The sequence below is a fragment of the Gadus chalcogrammus genome, chromosome 2 (genome assembly GCF_026213295.1).
Source record: "Gadus chalcogrammus isolate NIFS_2021 chromosome 2, NIFS_Gcha_1.0, whole genome shotgun sequence".
Taxonomy (NCBI): domain Eukaryota; kingdom Metazoa; phylum Chordata; class Actinopteri; order Gadiformes; family Gadidae; genus Gadus; species Gadus chalcogrammus.
In genome coordinates, this window is record NC_079413.1 from 2,694,734 (window position 1) to 2,713,828 (window position 19,095).

At 49.2% G+C, this 19,095-nt stretch overlaps 1 protein-coding gene across 2 annotated transcripts in view; it reads right to left on the reverse strand.

The window, feature by feature from the left end:
• Positions 1-18: 18 nt before the first annotated feature.
• plcd3a (phospholipase C, delta 3a) overlaps positions 19-19,095 on the reverse strand; it is a 28,164-nt gene continuing 9,087 nt past the window's right edge. For both annotated transcript variants that reach the window (XM_056612290.1, XM_056612282.1), the window contains 13 exons: positions 15,336-15,564; positions 14,300-14,429; positions 13,710-13,935; positions 12,938-13,139; positions 11,318-11,462; positions 8,872-9,024; positions 7,962-8,093; positions 7,281-7,434; positions 6,878-6,994; positions 5,360-5,538; positions 3,538-3,673; positions 2,973-3,122; positions 19-2,369 (listed from right to left, as the gene is read on the reverse strand). In XM_056612290.1, coding sequence (XP_056468265.1) covers positions 2,233-2,369; positions 2,973-3,122; positions 3,538-3,673; positions 5,360-5,538; positions 6,878-6,994; positions 7,281-7,434; positions 7,962-8,093; positions 8,872-9,024; positions 11,318-11,462; positions 12,938-13,139; positions 13,710-13,935; positions 14,300-14,429; positions 15,336-15,564 — 2,090 coding nt within the window. In that variant the 3' untranslated portion in view covers positions 19-2,232. The remainder of the gene's footprint in view (positions 2,370-2,972; positions 3,123-3,537; positions 3,674-5,359; positions 5,539-6,877; positions 6,995-7,280; positions 7,435-7,961; positions 8,094-8,871; positions 9,025-11,317; positions 11,463-12,937; positions 13,140-13,709; positions 13,936-14,299; positions 14,430-15,335; positions 15,565-19,095) is intronic.

Here is a 19,095-nt window from a genome sequence, read left to right on the forward strand (position 1 = left end):
TCCTCCAGATCTCCCTACTGTAATAGATAATGACATGTAGTTACTCCTGTCCCCGACAACGCTCACACAAACCTGTAGAGGGTTTACCCACAACATGGAGGCCTTATGTTTTATTCAATGACCCCGTCTTAACCTTATAATGTACTTAGGACCTCTTTGCTGTTTCAAGCAATCAACCTTCTTTTAGTGTTGACCCTTTTCTACATTAGTTGAACGGCTACCTCCCATTCAACTTTGCTCCCAAAAGCATTCACCCAATCGACTTCACCGTTTATTTTTTAGCTGGTGTTACAAGTAGCCAGGGTCCCACTGCAAGGATCACTTGAATGAGCACCAAATGCCCTCCACTCGTTTAAACACCGCTGCATACTGTTGGTTAGAGAGGTGGGCTACTCTGGAGGGAGACATGTGCATACATGTATTTTAAAATGAATACACTTCCTTTTATGTCTATTGCTCTTGTAACTTTGTTGAATTTGAATATATTCATGCAGCTTTCGGTTTTATGTTTCAGCTCCAATCATATTGTCATATAATCATATAACATTTAGTGGGTACACAGAACGCACTCACAAACACACACAATACTGGATATTGTGTTTCCCGATTCCCCATTAAGAAAGGTAACGTCATCTGCATTTAATGGCCTGACACGGATAAAGAAGTTTATCTTAACCAACGGTTGTTATCCTGGGGTTTGAAGAGATTGCAAGGTCATAAATGATTATACTTTGGACATGCATCCCATAAGAGTAGTAATTTGGCAGTACAGCTGCTCTGCTGTTGGTCCAAATGGTTTGAAAAGCATGTTTCTTTGTGAAGACAGCACTGAGTAACACAATAGGGGATAAAGAGTATATTCAGTCCTGTGATCCCGCCCCCTGTAGTTGTTTGAGACGTGTCTAATAGAGTAACAGGTGTCATCCGGGGAGAGACAGAAATAAACAAGAACAACACACAGATTGTTGAAACAACAGGATGCTTTCTTATATATAACTTGGTTAAAAACATAACACTGATTCGCATTACAAAGGGCCGACACATTTACGTATGCAGTCATTGAGCGGACACTTTTATCCAAAGCCACTTGTAGGTTAGTGATAACATGCTCTATTTACCTAGTAAATAAAGTGGTTCATAATGTGCCATTACTCTCTTCAAAGAGTTTAATGTCAATGAGATATAGTGCAAGTACTAAAATCCTTGTATAAACGCTATAGAATACTATACACGGTATATATACACACTAGCCTACAAATATTAGTTAAGTTATCTTTTAGTAGCATATGGCAGCATATATTTAACATTTAAATGACCTACAATTTACCTGCATTTTTGCTGCTTAAGTAATAGGCAGACGTTAAAAACCTTCACGTGCATTAGAGTTGGCGTATCCCGAGCTTCAATGAAAAACGACGTTATATCTATATCTATATATAGTTATATATATATAGTTACATATATAAATAATACTGTGAATAAACACTGGGGATCTGTAGTGTTATATGTGTCAGGATTTCAGTCACAGTTTTTAGATTACAGTTTCAACGTCTCTCATGAACGAGAATTTGTAAATGGTCGATCAAATAAACAGTCAATCAAATACTAAAAAATAACACTTAGTAAGCATTAAAAAAAATGTTTAAGGTTGATGAGCTGACAAAGCAAAACCTAATTTGCTTGAATACCATTATTAAGTAGTTTCTATATATAGCAGCAATAGATTATGTTCTTCATGTTCTGAAAAAAAATCATGTTACACAACAAAAATACAAGCATTAAGAGTGCACTTGGCTGTTTTTAAAAAGATAGCAAAGTTAAAATACAGTTAAGAGCTTCTTTTTTTAGTAATACTGATATTCTATAAGTTAAAAACGCGAGTCTAAAATAGACAAAAGTTTCTCTGTTACAAAAACGCTTCATCGATCCAAAAAGATCAACGTCGCATTTGAGGTCAGTATTGGCCGAACAGTAACGACACGAGGCCGGTGAAGCTGAGAAACAAGCACAAGCGAGGCTCAAACCCTTCGCCCCTCATGCATCACGGCTTTGTAACACATTGCAACACAGATCACCTAGAGGCCTCCACCACCTCCACAGTTCCTCCTCTGTCGTGGAGCTGGCTCTGTGTAGGCACTTCAGGCTGAGTCAGCAGCAGCTCTCTCTCTCTCTCATCACATTCCTGGCGTTTCTCCCCTTTGTTGTGGAGCTTCTCCGCGCTGCGTTCGCAGGTCACACCTTGCCCTTGGCCGAGCGTGCCGACACCGTCTTGATGTGCACTCCCTTGCGGCTCACCTTCACGTGGATAAAGAGCGACGCCGGCGACAGACTGGAGCCGTCCGCTGTCAGCAGGTGGATATGACGATAACCTGTGTGAAAATCACAACACACACACACACGCGCACACACACACACACACACACACACACACACACACACACACACACACACACACACACACACACACACACACACACACACACACACACACACACACACACACACAGAAGTAGTGTCATTCATAAGTGACCAAGGTGCATACTTACATTTACATTTTTTTCCAAAGCGACAAGACAAGTAACAAGAAGTACATGGCACATGGCAGAAGATAGAGAAACAATATTTTGTTGTTGGTACAGTAAGGATTTACAATTGCTAGGTTGACCCCTCCCCCATATACAACAAAGTAGTTGTACTATATTTAAGTGCCAGGACGTACAACATACAATAAGTGCGTACATTAAGTGACAGGAAGTACAGCATACAATAAGTGGGTACATTAAGTGACAGGAAGTACAGCATAAAATAAGTGGGTACATTAAGTGCCAGGACGTAATACAAACAATAAGCGCATAAGAGAGGTGTGGGGGGTAAGGGGGGGAGGCTATTGCAAAGTCCAGGTGAACTCTACTTGCAGTAGAGCTAGTGCAATGCTGCAATGCTAACAGCAGCCATGTTTTGCTTGTGTGTACCTGTGCGTAGGCTAGTGAAAGGAAGGGTGAACTGGCCCACAAATTCGTTCTTGGCGGTGTGCTCGTGGTCCTCCACTACGAAGCGCACCAGGGCCAGCTCCGGGACCTGCAGCTGGAAGCTCAGGGTGCAGTCCCACCGCGGGTTGAAGCCTGCAGGGGGCGCAGGAGAGCTGTCAGACACCTTGTAGCTACAGACTAGAACCATCCGCCTTTAGTCAGGGGATAAAATGTTTTCCTACAGCTGTCTGTTTATTTCCAATCGATATAAAGTGGATAGTCTTTGGGGGATAGACCCAACAACACTTCATATATGGTAAGAATAAAACATTTATAAAAAGAAACAAAGCAATAGTGTGGCTTTCTTTGCAACCACAGTAAATATATATGTATTTTGGGCATTTCAATTAATTAAGCCTCATATCCCCAGTGTAAACTTAATCAAGTGGGTAATAAAAACTCCATTGTGTTAACAATGGACTTATGTACTCCACTACATAACTACTACGTAAGAGCGACCAAAAAGCTTCAAAGACGGCAAACATATCTAATAAAAGGATTTGATTACCGTTGTTGTCGATGCGGTGCGTTTTGTCTCTGGAATTGTCGATGGAGACCCCGTGGATCTCCACCCACACCTGGGGGTCCACGATGGCACTGGTCTTGGTCTGGATGGGCTTCGGGAGCTGCTGCGCCGACAGGATCTGGATCAGGGGGAGAACGGGGAGCTGCTTTAAAGACCAGCTCTGGTTAAAGGCGACACATTATACCACTAGGTGTGTGTGATTAGCGGTTGGATGGATCAGTCTACCAGCCTAACCCAGAGGACTGCAGCAAACGTTACTCATCTACCTGTCATACGTCTAGGTGGACACGCCCACTTGTGATGTCAGAAGAGGCAGTTTTAAAAAAAAAAATCTAATCACACTCACACTTGGTGGTATAATATGTAACCTTTAAAAAAAGGAGGTAAAAAGGTCAAAGCTACGGCTGGCTAATCATCATTTTAAGCGAGCAACAGAACTCCTCGGCTCCACGGGAGCCATCAACGTCACGCCTTAAAAGGTCCCATATTATACCACCAGGTGTGAGCGTGATTAGCCGTTACAAGCCGTGTTGAAACTCGGCCTCTTCTGACATCACAAGTGGGCGTGTCCACCTAGATGTCCGCTGGATAGATCGGTCTACCAGCCTACCCGGTGGACCCTAGCAAACGCTGCTCCTCTGTCCTTCATACGTCTAGGTGGACACGCCCACTGGTGACGTAAAGGTGCGGCCACACCAGACGCGTATCTTACGTACTTCGCGTCTAAAATCGCCAATTTTTTCCATAGGGAACCATTGGTTTAATACGCGTATTACGCGTATAGCGCGTATGTGGCGCGTATATTTACGCGCAATACGCGCGTATATCGCGTATATCGCGTACATTTCAAGAGTTCAAAAAATTGAACTTTTTACGCGAAGTACGCGAGATACGCGTCTGACGATAGCCGCGTTGCCCAATCAGCGTTGAGCTTGACCCGACGTCACTGGCAGAGAGTAGTGAGCTTGGACAGAAGCATATGGCCGACATCTTTCTTTATTCTGTGTGGAAATAGTAACATAGTTACGCCATTAAATGCTTTTATGGAAACATTTCTAGCGAGAAATGTGCATTTTACTTTCATAATGTTCGCTCGGTGAATGTGAAGGATGTTTGGTTTGATAGTTATGACGAAGAGGGAACGCTCCGTTCACTTGCATGGACAGAGTCTCTGGTTACTAAGCAACCTCAACGTCTTGGCGGACTATATATCGGCTGATCAACACTACGAATGCTGGAAACACACCAGACACACCATGTGAAGTTATTTAACCCGATTATTGTTATTTATATCCGAGATTATTTAATCTAACCCGATCTAAACTCTATCACCCAAACACGGCGGCGTTTGGGTTTCCTACCTCGGACTCCAGCGCAGCTTATCCTGGGGCAACACACACACACACACACACACACACACACACACACACACACACACACCCACACACCCAAGTGTTGGAGCCTTTACCGTGGGGAGCCTCATCCTGGGGTAAGACACACACACACACACACACACACACACACACACACAGCCACGGCCGACAACTTTCTTTATTCTGGGTGGAAATAGTAACATAACATAACATTTGGTTTGATAGTTATGACGAAGAGGGAACGCTCCGTTCACTTGCATGGACATTGGACTCATCTAGGCGAGTGACGTATGCGCGTATGGCGCGTATTGCGCGTATGTGACCATTTTTGACACAAAATGGTCAAGCAACATTTTACGCGCGTATCTCGCGTAAAAATTACGCGAGATACGCGTCTGGTGTGGCCGCGACCCCCCTAACGGGGGACTCACGCGTATCGTCAGCTGCGTGGGGACGTGCCCCGGACCCCCGCCGGTGTTCTCGGGGTCGAAGTTCAACGCGGGCGTGCGCAGGAAGCCGGGCTTGAGGATGTAGCCGCAGCGGCCGTTGGGCAGGAAGCGGCCCTGGTTGAGATCCATCTGCTCCCCGGGGGTCTGGAAGTTCAGCGCCACTGAGAAGGGGGGGGGGACACACACACCGGGAACCGTCAGACCACCCCAACGTCAACATCAAGTCGGGGTTTGCGTTGAATTGTGCGCTCAATGGTCGGTTGCATTTCGTTTTTATGTTGTTGTTTTTTTATTTTGAAGGGTAGGTGTTATGCCACAAGGTGTGAGTGTGATTAGCCGTTACAAGCCATTTTGAAAAACTGCCTCTTCTGACATCACTAGTGGGCGTGTCCATCTAGACGTACGCTGGATGGATCGGTCTACCAGCCTACCCGGTGGACTGTATTTCTTATTTTATGTTATTTAAGCTGGAGAAGTCTCATTGAGGTTAAAAATCTCTTTTACAAGAGAGTCCTGGCCAAGACAGGCAGCAGCACAGTTCCAGACAATCATTTAAAAAAACACCAGAGAACATATGAACAGAGTCACAGTCAGAGCATCATCAAACAAAGCCTGTACAGACAGAAGAGCCAGCTTCAACATCATTAAGAAAGGATTTAAACCTGTTTATAGAAACCAGCTCCTTAAAGGTTGGGTATGGAATTCTCTTTTTTGGCCATTTTGCAAAATTACTTGAAATCCTTATCATAACCCACTTAAAACCATTGAGTTAGAAGTACTGACATGAAAGTTAAACAAGTCAATCATCTGTGGAACGGGCAGGGCTCGAAAAACCCCAGCCAATGATTTCCAGGCCCACCGAGTGGCATTGGACAGTAAGTACGTCAATCAAACGGTCGTACTGCACTCCCCCTCCCCCTCTCCCGCACGTACTCATAGATCGTGACCCAGAGCAAGCTTCTGTTTGTTGTTATCCTGCGGTAGCTACTGGAGCTAGCTAACTAGCTAATGGCTCGCTCTCACGCATCTGTGTTTGCTCGTGCATGATCGCGCATCCATGTACTTGGAATGGGTGGAGTCAGAGTCAGTGTCGAAGGAGAGGGGGTAGGACAATTTGAGTTGTGTATTTTCAAAATCTGCTGGCGTTTCGCAAATCCCATACCCAACCTTTAAGTTTTAGCGCATTTTGCAGCTGGTTCCATGAAATCATAACTAAATGCCCTTTTGTAGCAAGTATTGTTAATCCATCCATCATACTTCTAGGTGGACACTGCCACTTGTGATGTTGCAAAAAGATGCATTTTGGGTGAGGAGTTGCAGTAAAGAAGGGGTGGGGGGGGGGGGGGGGGGGGGGGTGGCGGGGGCGTGTTAATCCCATGGCTACGACCCATCTGTGATATTTTTTTTTAGTGCAGTCCATTTCTAACCGCAATGGCAAAAAGCAGTTAGCAGTTCGCGTCGGATTCCCTCTTCGAGCCGCGTGTCTCGCATCGCCCCTACCCATCTGGCAGCCGCTGTTCCACATGTCCTGGGGGTCGTAGTTGGAGGACTGGAGACGCTGGCCGGCCGGGTAGATCCGGCTGAGCTGTCGGCTGTTGTGTTTGACGAAGAGCTTCCCTGCGTCGGCAGACAGGCAGAAGATGGTGAATGGACTGAATTTATAAGGCACTTTTCTAACCAATGCGCCACTCAAAAGTGCTTTACAATATTGCCTAACATTCACCCATTCATGCACACGTTTCACCCACACCGACGGCGGGGTCTATCGTCCAAGGCGAATCGAAACCAGCAACCTTCCGGTTACCAGCCGACCCGCTCTACCTCCTAAGACCAAATGGCGTGAGAGGTAGTGCTGGTGTAACAGATGTTGTGTCGATCGAACCCACACAGGGTGCGCCGTTACCAGTGTCCTTGATGAGCTTCAGGGCCTCGCTCTCGGAGAAGGAGGACATCTCATTGGCTGCTTTCTCGGACAGGTTCTGGAGCCCACGGAACGAAACGCTGCGGCAGTACACCACCAGTTCAGACAGCTCCGGGCTCAGCTTGGACGAGAGCGCCTGTGGAGAACAAGACAAGTTATATCAAATCGCACAAACTAAATACATAAAAAAATGTCATTCGCTTTTTGTTGACATCAGTCGACAGAAACAGGTCAGCTCCTCACTACGGCAGCCTTGGTTCAGAGGCCTGCAATGCCGCACACACACACACACACACACGCACGCACTTGCACAAACACACGCATGCACGCACACACATGCACAAGCACACACACGTGCACACACACACGGACAAACGCGCACGCGCCCCCACACAGATGCACGCAAGCACACGCGTGTCAAAAAACAAGCACACGCGCACACAAACATGCACACAAGCACCCACACAGACACACATGCGCGGCACACATTTCTGTTGTTTCGATACTTAATACAAAAAAAAAAGAAGAAAAGAAAACAAACTCTTTGTATTATTCCTCCAGTAACGCCCCATCTGCATCGCTGTTAAAACAACCAAACCGTTCCACCCTCCACCTCAAACCCTGCCCGCCACTCCCCGAGCCCGTGGCCTTCCGGGGGTTCACCTTTGTGGGGTCCCTCTTGCCGCTGGCCAGCGTCTCGTCCTCTGAGCTGGACGAGAAGCTGCTCTCCTTGCCCAGCTGGCCCAGGTGGGGGGTCTCCCTCTTCCCCTTCACCAGGATGCGCCCCCGCAGCTCCTGAGGACGCACACAAGGACGGACATGGACACACACAGACCCACACACACACACACGCAAACGGATACAAACACAGCCACAGACACGCAGAAGGACACATTAGCACTGCAGTAGATGCATAGGATGCATTGAACTAATTAAGGCAGATGTTATTGTGTGTGTGTGTGTGTGTGTGTGTGTGTGTGTGTGTGTGTGTGTGTGTGTGTGTGTGTGTGTGTGTGTGTGTGTGTGTGTGTGTGTGTGTGTGTGTGTGTGTGTGCGTGTGAGCAAGGTAATAACCAAGTGAAATCTTCCTGAAGCATGCATGTGTTTTGCATTGATTTTATGAACAGTGTACTTCCACCTCCGACCAGTGGATGGCGCTCGGGCTTATAACCATATTATTACATACAGCCTCTGTACATTCACACAGAACCTCGTCTAAGTCAAACCATGCTGATTGCACCACATGTGTCTAGCTGTGATATGTCTGAAGAGGGATTGACTTGATTTTTCTGCAGATTACAAACTGTGTCAACTCTCACTTGGCTAGGTGTCATGTTGCACATAAACCACATATCACGACAAAAGGTGTTACTGTGTGTGCGTGTGCTTGTGCTTGCGTGCGTGCGTGCGTGCGTGCGTGCGTGCCTCGGCCCCTGTGCGTGTGCGTGTGTGCCTCGGCCCCTGTGCGTGTGCGTGCGTGCGTGCGCGTGTGTCTCGGCCCCTGTGTGTGTGTGTGTGTGTGTGTGCGTGCGTTTGTGTGTATCCGCCCTTGTTTGCGCACGTGACCCTCTACCTCGGGCGTCGGCAGCTCTTCCAGCGGCGACTCTCTGAGGGGCCTGCTGAGCAGCTTGTTGCCCAGAATGGAGCGCAGGTCGCGGGCCATGACCGCCTGCTGCTCCACGGAGCAGTGGTTCTCCAGGGACAGGATCAGGGGGTACGGGGACGCCTGAGAGACACAGAGAGAGACAGGTGTACACCGGGGAAGAGGAGCATACAGAGAGAGAGACAGGGACCCACCGGTGAAGAGGACGGTACAGAGAGAGAGAGACAGGTGTACACCGGGGAAGAGGAGCATACAGAGAGAGAGACAGGGACCCACCGGTGAAGAGGACGGTACAGAGAGAGAGAGACAGGTGTACACCGATGAAGAGGAGCGTACAGAGAGAGAGACAGGTGCCCACCGGTGAAGAGGACGGTAGAGAGAGAGAGAGACAGGTGCCCACCGGTGAAGAGGACGGTAGAGAGAGAGAGACAGGTGTCCACCGGTGAAGAGGACGGTACAGAGAGAGAGAGACAGGTGTCCACCGGTGAAGAGGACGGTACAGAGAGAGAGACAGGTGTACACCGGTGAAGAGGACGGTACAGAGAGAGAGACAGGTGCCCAACGGTGAAGAGGACGGTACAGAGAGAGAGAGACAGGTGCCCACCGGTGAAGAGGAGCGTACTGAGAGAGAGACAGGTGCCCACCGGGGAAGAGGAGCGTACAGAGAGAGAGACAGGTGCCAACCGGTAAAGAGGACGGTACAGAGAGAGAGAGACAGGTGCCCACCGGTGAAGGGGACAGTACAGAGAGAGAGACAGGTGCCCACCGGTGAAGAGGACGGTACAGAGAGAGAGAGACAGGTGCCCACCGGTGAAGAGGACGGTACAGAGAGAGAGAGACAGGTGCCCAACGGTGAAGAGGACGGTAGAGAGAGAGACAGGTGCCCACCGGTGAAGAGGAGGGTACAGAGAGAGAGACAGGTGGCCACCGGTGAAGAGGACGGTACAGGGAGAGAGACAGGTGCCCACTGGTGAAGAGGACGGTAGAGAGAGAGAGACAGGTGCCCACCTGTGAAGAGGACGGTAGAGAGAGACAGGTGCCCACCGGTGAAGAGGACGGTACAGAGAGAGAGACAGGTGCCCACCTGTGAAGAGGACGGTAGAGAGAGACAGGTGCCCACCGGTGAAGAGGACGGTAGAGAGAGACAGGTGCCCACCGGTGAAGAGGAGCGTACAGAGAGAGAGACAGGTGCCCAACGGTGAAGAGGACGGTACAGAGAGAGAGAGACAGGTGCCCACCGGTGAAGAGGACGGTACAGAGAGAGAGACAGGTGCCCACCGGTGAAGAGGACGGTACAGAGAGAGAGAGACAGGTGCCCACCGGTGAAGAGGAGCGTACAGAGTGAGAGACAGGTGCCCAACGGTGAAGAGGACGGTACAGAGAGAGAGAGACAGGTGTCCACCGGTGAAGAGGACGGTAGAGAGAGAGAGACAGGTGCCCACCGGTGAATGGGACGGTACAGAGAGAGAGACAGGTGCCCACCTGTGAATGGGACAGTACAGAGAGAGAGACAGGTGCCCACCTGTGAATGGGACAGTACAGAGAGAGAGACAGGTGCCCACCGGTGAATGGGACAGCACAGAGAGAGAGACAGGGACCCACCGGTGAACGGGACAGTACAGAGAGAGAGAGAGGGACCCACCGGTGAACGGGACAGTACAGAGAGAGAGAGAGGGACAGTATGTAACTCCACCACAGTGTTGGAGTCCAACACAGATCATTCAGGGATGGTGGAGGCCGAGAGCCAAGCACAAGGCCTTGTTATTTTGTGCCATTGTGCTTTAATTGTAGGACCGGACAATGCTAGATGGCATATGTGAATATTTTCTAACAAAAGCGTACACAAAGCATTTATATTGATGTTGTGGTTTTAGTTGTATTTCTTTAACTGCACTTTGTTCTTCAAGCTCTTATGCGACACTTTTGATTATGTTGAGATTATCCGGAGATGTCACTATTAACAACAGACGTTATCCGTTTATTCACCCTTCCGATTGGGAAAGCTACTCTGCAACCGGTTCAGTTAGAAACGTACCGACGTTCGAGGACCTTTGTGCAGCACGGTTTGAGCACATTCTTTTTTTATTAGTATGGTTGCAAGGGTTAGGACCATAAGCCCAAATGACCCACAACACCTTAATACTGACTTTATGGTATTATTTTCATTTTGATTCTATTAAAAATGGCTTAGTTATGGCAGATTTATGTAAAAAGTAAAACTTTCGCAACCAAACAAAAACAATCCGCCCCATTGTTAAATCAATCGACGAGCTGGCATGCAACCACACACATTTTCCTCAGAAAAAACACAAGCGGCGACGTGTCTGGCTCAAGCCTTTGATACTAAGCTCCCTGTGTTGATATGGACGTCAGTGTCTGCCAAAAGGATAACGGTGTCGGCCAGACGTGGGTTTACCTTGAAGGCGTACTGGCCGATGGTCTTGATGACCTCTTTGAACGGCACCTTGGAGGTGAGGGTGTGTCCGTGGTAGATGACCGGCTCCCCCCGGTCCCCGTCCCAACAGTCCAGCTCCACGCAACGGCAGCCCTGGTGGAGAGCCCTGCAGCGCACACACACACACACACACACACACACACGCACGCACGCACGCACGCACGCACGCACGCACGCACGCACGCACGCACGCACGCACGCACGCACGCACGCACGCACGCACACGCACACACACACACACACACACACACACACACACACACACACAAGCACAAACACACAAGCACCCGCACCCAAGCACACATCCACGCAAACACACACACACACAGACACACACACGCGCACAATAATCAACAGCCTGATCATTTCCCAAACCTAGTCAGGAATAGTATGGTATTATTTTACAGAGCTTGGCTGCAGAAGTCAGACCAGGCCTTGACTTGATTCTGGGCCACAGTCAAGAGATTCAACTGTTGCCACTTCTCGCATCTGTGCGTCAGTAGTGCATAGTCTTGAGATTAATAACCGGTGCCTGGCATGCACATACCATGTGTGTGTGTGTGAGTTTGATACTTAAAAATTGGCGGTTGGTTTCAAATGAAAATTTTTACCATTTGCCCGTGTTGCCAAACTGAGGCCCTGGGTACAAGATTCCTGCAACATATAAACCCCCACACACCCAACGCCATGTTGCTCCATGTAGACTTCAGTCAGGTCAAGGCATGTTTATTGTTGTTTAGGGTTTCGTTACTAAATGAGAAGCTATAAATATCCCAAAACCCAAGGAGCCAAAGGCGTCACCACAGAACCCACAGGTTGTTCCTGTTCATCAGGGATTATCATGGCCTTGATAAGCCTTCGTCTCTCTGTGTCTCAGTGTATGTTCTAGGTCTCAGTATCTGATGGACCGCTCAGTACCTGATCTAGGTCTCAGTACCTGATCTAGGTCTCAGTACCTGATCTAGGTCTCAGTACCTGATCTAGCTCTCAGTACCTGATATAGGTCTCAGTACCTGACGTAGCACTCAGTACCTAATCTAGGTCTCAGTACCTGATCTAGTTCTCAGTACCTGATATAGGTCTCAGTACCTGTTCTAGGTCTCAGTACCTGTTATAGGTCTCACTACCTGTTCTAGCTCTCAGTACCTGATCTAGCTCTCAGTACCTATTATAGGACTCGGTACCTGATCTAGCTCTCAGTACCTGTTATAGGTCTCAGTACCTGTTATAGGTCTCAGTACCTGTTATAGGTCTCAGTACCTGTTCTAGCTCTCAGTACCTGTTATAGGTCTCAGTACCTGTTCTAGCTCTCTGTACCTGACGTAGCACTCAGTACCTGATCTAGCTCTCTGTACCTGATCTAGCTCTCTACCTGACGTAGCACTCAGTACCTGATCTAGCTCTCAGTACCTGATCTAGCTCTCTGTACCTGACGTAGCACTCAGTACCTGATCTAGCTCTCAGTACCTGACGTAGCTCTCCGTACCTGACGTAGCTCTCCGTACCTGACGTAGCTCTCCGTACCTGACATAGCTCTCCGTACCTGACGTAGCTCTCCGTACCTGACGTAGCGCTCCGTACCTGATGTAGGGCTCGGTGCTGCTGGTGCCCGTCACCTGGTCCTTGGACAGGTAGGTGTTGTGCGAGGAGGAGATGAAGTAGTCCGTCAGCGGGCGGCTCATGTCCTGGGTGACCCGGGCGTGGTCGGGGTTGAACACGTCGTTCTCCAGCGACAGCATGTACATGGTGAACCCGTTCTGGGTCATGAACTGGTTCTTCTGGGCTGTGTAGAGAGGGGGAAGCCGCATGTTACCTCTGGTCGTTCAGTAGCCTCGGTACACAGACAGAGCAGCTGCGGCGGCCATTTCATGTTAGGGTGGCCCCAAAACAAGATGCACACCTACACTGCGAAAACTGAAAATATAGACGAGTGCAGTTTACTTGACTTCAGTGTTTTTATCTAATCACACCATTTTTTGGACTTATTTACTCATTCAGGCTGAAGATTCTTAAGATAATATTACTTGTTTCAAGACAATTAATTTTGTGCCAAACAACTTAGACAATAAAAGTAAATCTAAGCAAATTTATCTTAAATTTTTGAGGAGGTAGCCTTTAGACATGTTAATTTTGCAGACGCTTTTATCCAAGGCGACTCACGACCATTCACACACACATTCACACACCGCCAGCTCATCGGGAGCAGTCAGGGTGAGGTGTCTTGCTCAGGGACACCTTGACACTCGAATAGGCGGATTCGGGGATCGAACCAGCGACCATGTGGTCACAAGCCGACACTAGTCTACAGCCTCCGGAGCTGAGCTGACCCACGGTGTCCGCGTCGGCGACCCACCCCACTCGTTGAGCTCGAAGCTGAGGATGAGCGTCTGCGCGTGGTGCAGGGAGGCGTCCTCGCCCTGGTCCCCCAGGAAGTCCCGGAGCTCGGCGGTGGACAGCACGCAGCCGTTGGAGGAGTAGTGGCGGAACACGGCGTCCAGTTCGGGCCGCCGCAGCAGCTCCCGGCAGAACTCCTCGATCTCCTTGTGGTGCAGGCGGTCGTCGCGCGACCGGTCGCACTTCTGGAGAGGGAGAGGGAGGGAGGGAGGGAGGGAGGGAGAGAGAGAGAAAGAGAGAGCGACGGAACGACAGAGAAAAATAATAAGAGGGAGAGTTAGACGGAGTGATTGACCCGTACGTACATCGTGAGTCAGTGAGGTGGATCAGGGTGGACAGCTCAATCGATAGGGACCGACATTCCATTGTGCGTTCATGCGCAGGTGGAGCTTTGTTTACTTTTGTATCTGAACCTAAAATAGACTCTTCTCCAGGGACGTCCCAAAGGAGAGGAAGAGTTCAACCGGCCAAAGCTGCCATTTCTCCACAATGCTCCCTGCCGCCTTTTGAGTTAGTTTCCCCCCCGCCCCTCTCCTCCCAGACACTGACCTTGAACAGGGAGCGGGCGTACTGCTCGTTCAGGTCGATGTTGATCATCTGCAGCAGTCTCTTCACCTCGTCGTAGCTCATCTTGCCGTCGCGGTTCTCGTCAGCCCGCCGAAGGTACCCGCTGATCCAGGTGTCCCCGGGGGACAGGGTTAAGGAAGACAGGAGCAGAACCCCATCCGTCACGTCCCAACATTACCAGGACATGTTCGAAGACATCGCAAAATATGTGTTTGCCATGTTGCGATCCCGAAAAAAATTGCTGTTTCAAGGTGATTCATTTTGTGTTTTTGGAGATTTGGGAATAATAGGGGATCTCTTATCTCAAGTGTGAAAGCAACACGGAATTGTATTATTATCCCGTTGTACCGCAACCCAATTTCCGGTAGCTGACTGCCAATGAGCTGATTATGGTAGTAAAGAATCCCAGGAGAGAACAACACGAACATCACTAGAATGAAATCAACGACGAGGTTGTAAATATGAAAACTAATAATAACGCTCATTTGGAGCATATCGTTGAAGGCGTTCTTGTTGTGAGATGAGATCAGATGGGGGGAGGTTCATCTCAAGACTAAGCACATTTTGTTAATGGATGAGAGAATTAAAATGATAGCAACCAAGAACATTATGTTGCTTACTTTCTAGCAGGCCAACACAACTAACAACGCAACTTAAATTCATGAGTGTGCGTTTGACCTACATTCAAAGAACCATTCTGCAATTCTCTCTCTCTCCCTCTCTCCCTCCCTCTCTCTCTCTCTTGATAAACAGAGAACTGGAGATGTCTGTAGACTTAGACAGCAGTTTACGATCCACACTCCAGAGCCTTGAGGGTTAGTGATTAAACTCATGAGGATATTGGGACTATTATTAGCTGGTGTTAGGATGTGTCATCATAGCCATGATAGGGATGCATATCTCCCCGGTGTTAATGTTGGTGCTCATGGGAGTTATCATCGCCATGGAAACCATTAACCTGCCCCTCAGCGCGGACCAGGGCCGATCAAATAATAACACAACGGACATAAAAGGATATTGGTCTAGCTTCTCCTTCTGGGACATGTTGCCCACCCGTTCCTTCAGGGTGCGGATGCCCCGCACCCAGCTCTGGGCCTCGCCCTCACAGGGACACAGCAGGTCCAGGCTCTTCCGGGGCCCGCGGAACACCACGGTGAAGCAGTTGGTGTCCGGCACCGAGCCCCCCAGGCTCTGCAGCGCCTCCGACTGACAGCCCTCCCGCACACACTCCACCTCCGTCACCGCGACTGGGAGGGAGGAGAGGAGAGGAGAGGAGAGGAGAGAAGAGGAGAGGAGAGGAGAGGAGAGGAGAGGAGAGGAGAGGAGAGAGGAGAGAGGAGAGAGGAGAGAGGAGAGGAGAGGAGAGGAGAGGAGAGGAGAGGAGAGGAGAGGAGAGGAGAGGAGAGGAGAGGAGAGAGAGAAGAGAAGAGAAGAGAAGAGAAGAGAAGAGAAGAGAAGAGAAGAGAAGAGAGGAGGAGAGGAGAGGAGAGGAGAGGAGAGGAGAGGAGAGGAGAGGAGAGGAGAGAGGAGAGAAGAGAAGAGAGGGGAGGGGAGGGGAGGAGAGGAGAGGAGAGGAGAAGAGTGGAGAGGCGAGGGGGGAGAGGAGAAGAAAGGAGAGGAGGAGAGGAGAAAGGAGAGACAAGAGGCGAGGAGAGAGACATGGAGACACTTGTCATTACCTTATTATCATCACAGCAGGGCTTATTGAAATAGAGCAAATGAAAGCATCGGTGTGAAACTAAATATGCTTTAAGTGGACTAAATATACATATTCATTTCATCTGTAAACAATGTCATGAAACTGGGGGGGGGGGGCATACGGCGTCTGGCCTGCAGGGGGGAGTGTGGGCATGTTGGGTGCACACCGGGTCGGCTGGGTGGATTGGGTCTGATTGCGGACACCTGCTCCCAATCAGACCAATCAGGGAGTGTGTATTTACGTGTCTGCTTTATCGTGTAGCGGGGAGGGATCGGGAGCAGAGTCAAGAGGATTGGAGCACCTGAACTACTTTTTGAGAAACTCTCTGGAATCGCTCCCTGTGACCGCGGTAGCAGATTTATAATTATTTCTGGACTGTCGTAATTCAAGCAAATAAAAAAAGACTGATTGCGTGTGCTTCCAGGCAACCCCAGTTTCCATTCGCTCATTGAACCTGCTACAGAAACCAAATGCACATTTTTCAAAGACGCAAAAAAACGTTTTTCCATCGGATTTCTTTTTTTTCCCAGTCGGCAGCACTTTCGACTGAATACCAAAGCAGAAAATGATACAAATAGTGAAAAAATCGAATAAAACAGTTAGACCAGAGAGTCAGGTGCTCAATGTTTCAGGGTATCATTAACTCTACCCAGTCAAGTAGTGACATCGCAGTACGTTGCACACGGCAACCAGCATAGTGGTTTTAAAACATGAACCACGCAGCCAAGGCAGGCCTATCAATGGACAAGATACAGCTCTTCCCGTCTGGATAAAATTAACCCTGAACAGCAGCCGCTAGAACCAACCATCCACTGGTCACACACTCTGGTGTGAGCTATGCCCTTAATTAAACCCGACCGGTCACTCTCGGCCACATGGTCGACGTGTGGGCCATTTCTCAGGTTACCGCAAAATATATTTTTACTTCCCGATGCTGTGGCGCAAAGGCATTCCTCACATTTCTCCGAAAAATCTATAAATGCTAAAATGTTTTAAATATTTACGACCGGCAATACTGTTTGGTATTGAGAAAAACCACCCTTACATTTGTTTTTGAAGGGCACCTGTTCAATTTGTGCTATTGCAATCCTGTTCATATATCGTATGTGCAACCCGGTATCACAACATCTAAAAGTAGCTCCATCTAACATCGACGGCCTAACATCGTGCGAGGACCACCTCGTGTGTACTGTGAGGGTCCGTCTGTCTGTCCGGGACGCTCAGTTCAGGAGGCCGTGCCACCGGTCCGCCCTCACAACAAGAGCCTCACCCTCTCTCTCTCCTGACGCACGCTATCCAATCCCCTACCGGTCGCACCGTCCATCAACCAATCACACACTCAAGCGTGTGCCTGTGTGTGTGTTGGAGGTCTTCAGGGGTCTAACCGGAGCCTTAAAATCTGAGACCCGACCCCGGGACCTGAACAGGTTATGCTCCACGTTTTATCATAGTCTGGATCGGGTCCCATTCTGTTCTTGCGGGTCCCGGGTGTAACACCTGAGTGGACGTGGTAAGACCCGTTACCAGCGCAGATCTAGTGAGGAACCCGTGGACCTGATGTTTAGACTGACCATCAGGATCAGAACACAGAGTGCCCGGTGAAGCTGGCTGTTATACGTTACATGGGTAAGACACATCTCATCTGTGAAGGCAAAACAGTAGCTTATCCACGTCAGGTCCATCTGGTCTTTTGATCTCCTATTAGGCTACCACATGTTGCTTCCGACATCACTAACGGTTCCAGCAGAAAAACAACATGTTCAGTACCATTTTAATCACAGGGTACGTCCGGTCCATTAAATACCCCGTCTCTTCTCAGATCCCGGGTTACTCCCTTCGTTGGCAGGCACCGGGAAGGGGCTGTTGTTACTCAAAACGACAAAAACGGGTGGGCATATCCGTCCAAACAGGATCCCCGAACACAATTCGAGTCGGTCATTTTGGACCTAATGAGTGATTAAAGTACACTCTGGTTAGATTATGTGTGTGCATGTGCGTGCGTGTGTCGATTAGGTGTGTGTGTGTGTACACTGCACACACACACACACACACACACACACACACACACACACACACACACACACACACACACACACACACACACACACACACACACACACACACACACACACACACACACACACACACACACACACACACACACACACACACACACACCTAATGGACCTTAAATCTCAAGTCGGTGATCGATTCTACCCACTGGTCGGTTATTGCGGTTATTGATTCTATCTTCAGTGATTGATTCACTTCTTTCCCCCGCCTGCCAGAGTTGCTGGTCCGAGTCTTAACGCACACAGCAGGTTACCACCCAGTTACAGCTCTCAACACCGTCTCCCGCTGCTGGAGCTGGGAGTATATTTAAACCTCCCTGGCTCCCTCCCAGGCTGCCCCACCCTCCCCCTTCCTCCCCCTTCCTTCCCCTCCCTCCCCCTCCCTCCCCCTTCCTCACCCCCATAAGAGCAAACATACGGTGGAGAGCAAGGGTCAAATGCAGGACATTCCGGACAGAAACAACGGAGCACAGAGTTACGTCGGCGCTGGTCAAACAGGCCGTAAAAGGTCCCAGGGGGACAGAGACACAGCCAGAAGGACAGGTGAAGGACACCTTTAAACGGAGCATCACGTGAACATCGTTTTTTAAAATCGGGGCAAAAGTATTTTTTACTGCACGAGCGTTGAGTGTTTCCGATGCAAAGAAAGCGTTGAACCGGAAATTGACCTTTGACCTTGTTGCTCTCTTCCCATAAAATAAACAGGCCGGTTTGTATTGCAACAGAGGCACTGTTGTGCATTCCGTCTTCGGTCTTAGATTTACCTATGAGACTAATTTAGCAACGTTGCTCAATGGACTACCGCAGTGGCATTAGTCCATAGCGTTTCTCGTAAAGCTCTTCACCAAGGCTGGTTTCCCATGGGGCCCTGGGGAAGGGCCCTGTTTACAATGCCTGCAGTCAGTTTACCTCAGGGCCCCTAGCAGGGGGAGGTCAGTGGGCATTAATCCATGACTGAATACGTGGTGTCCCACATGCCAAATACCCTCAAAGTACGCTTTGAGTCT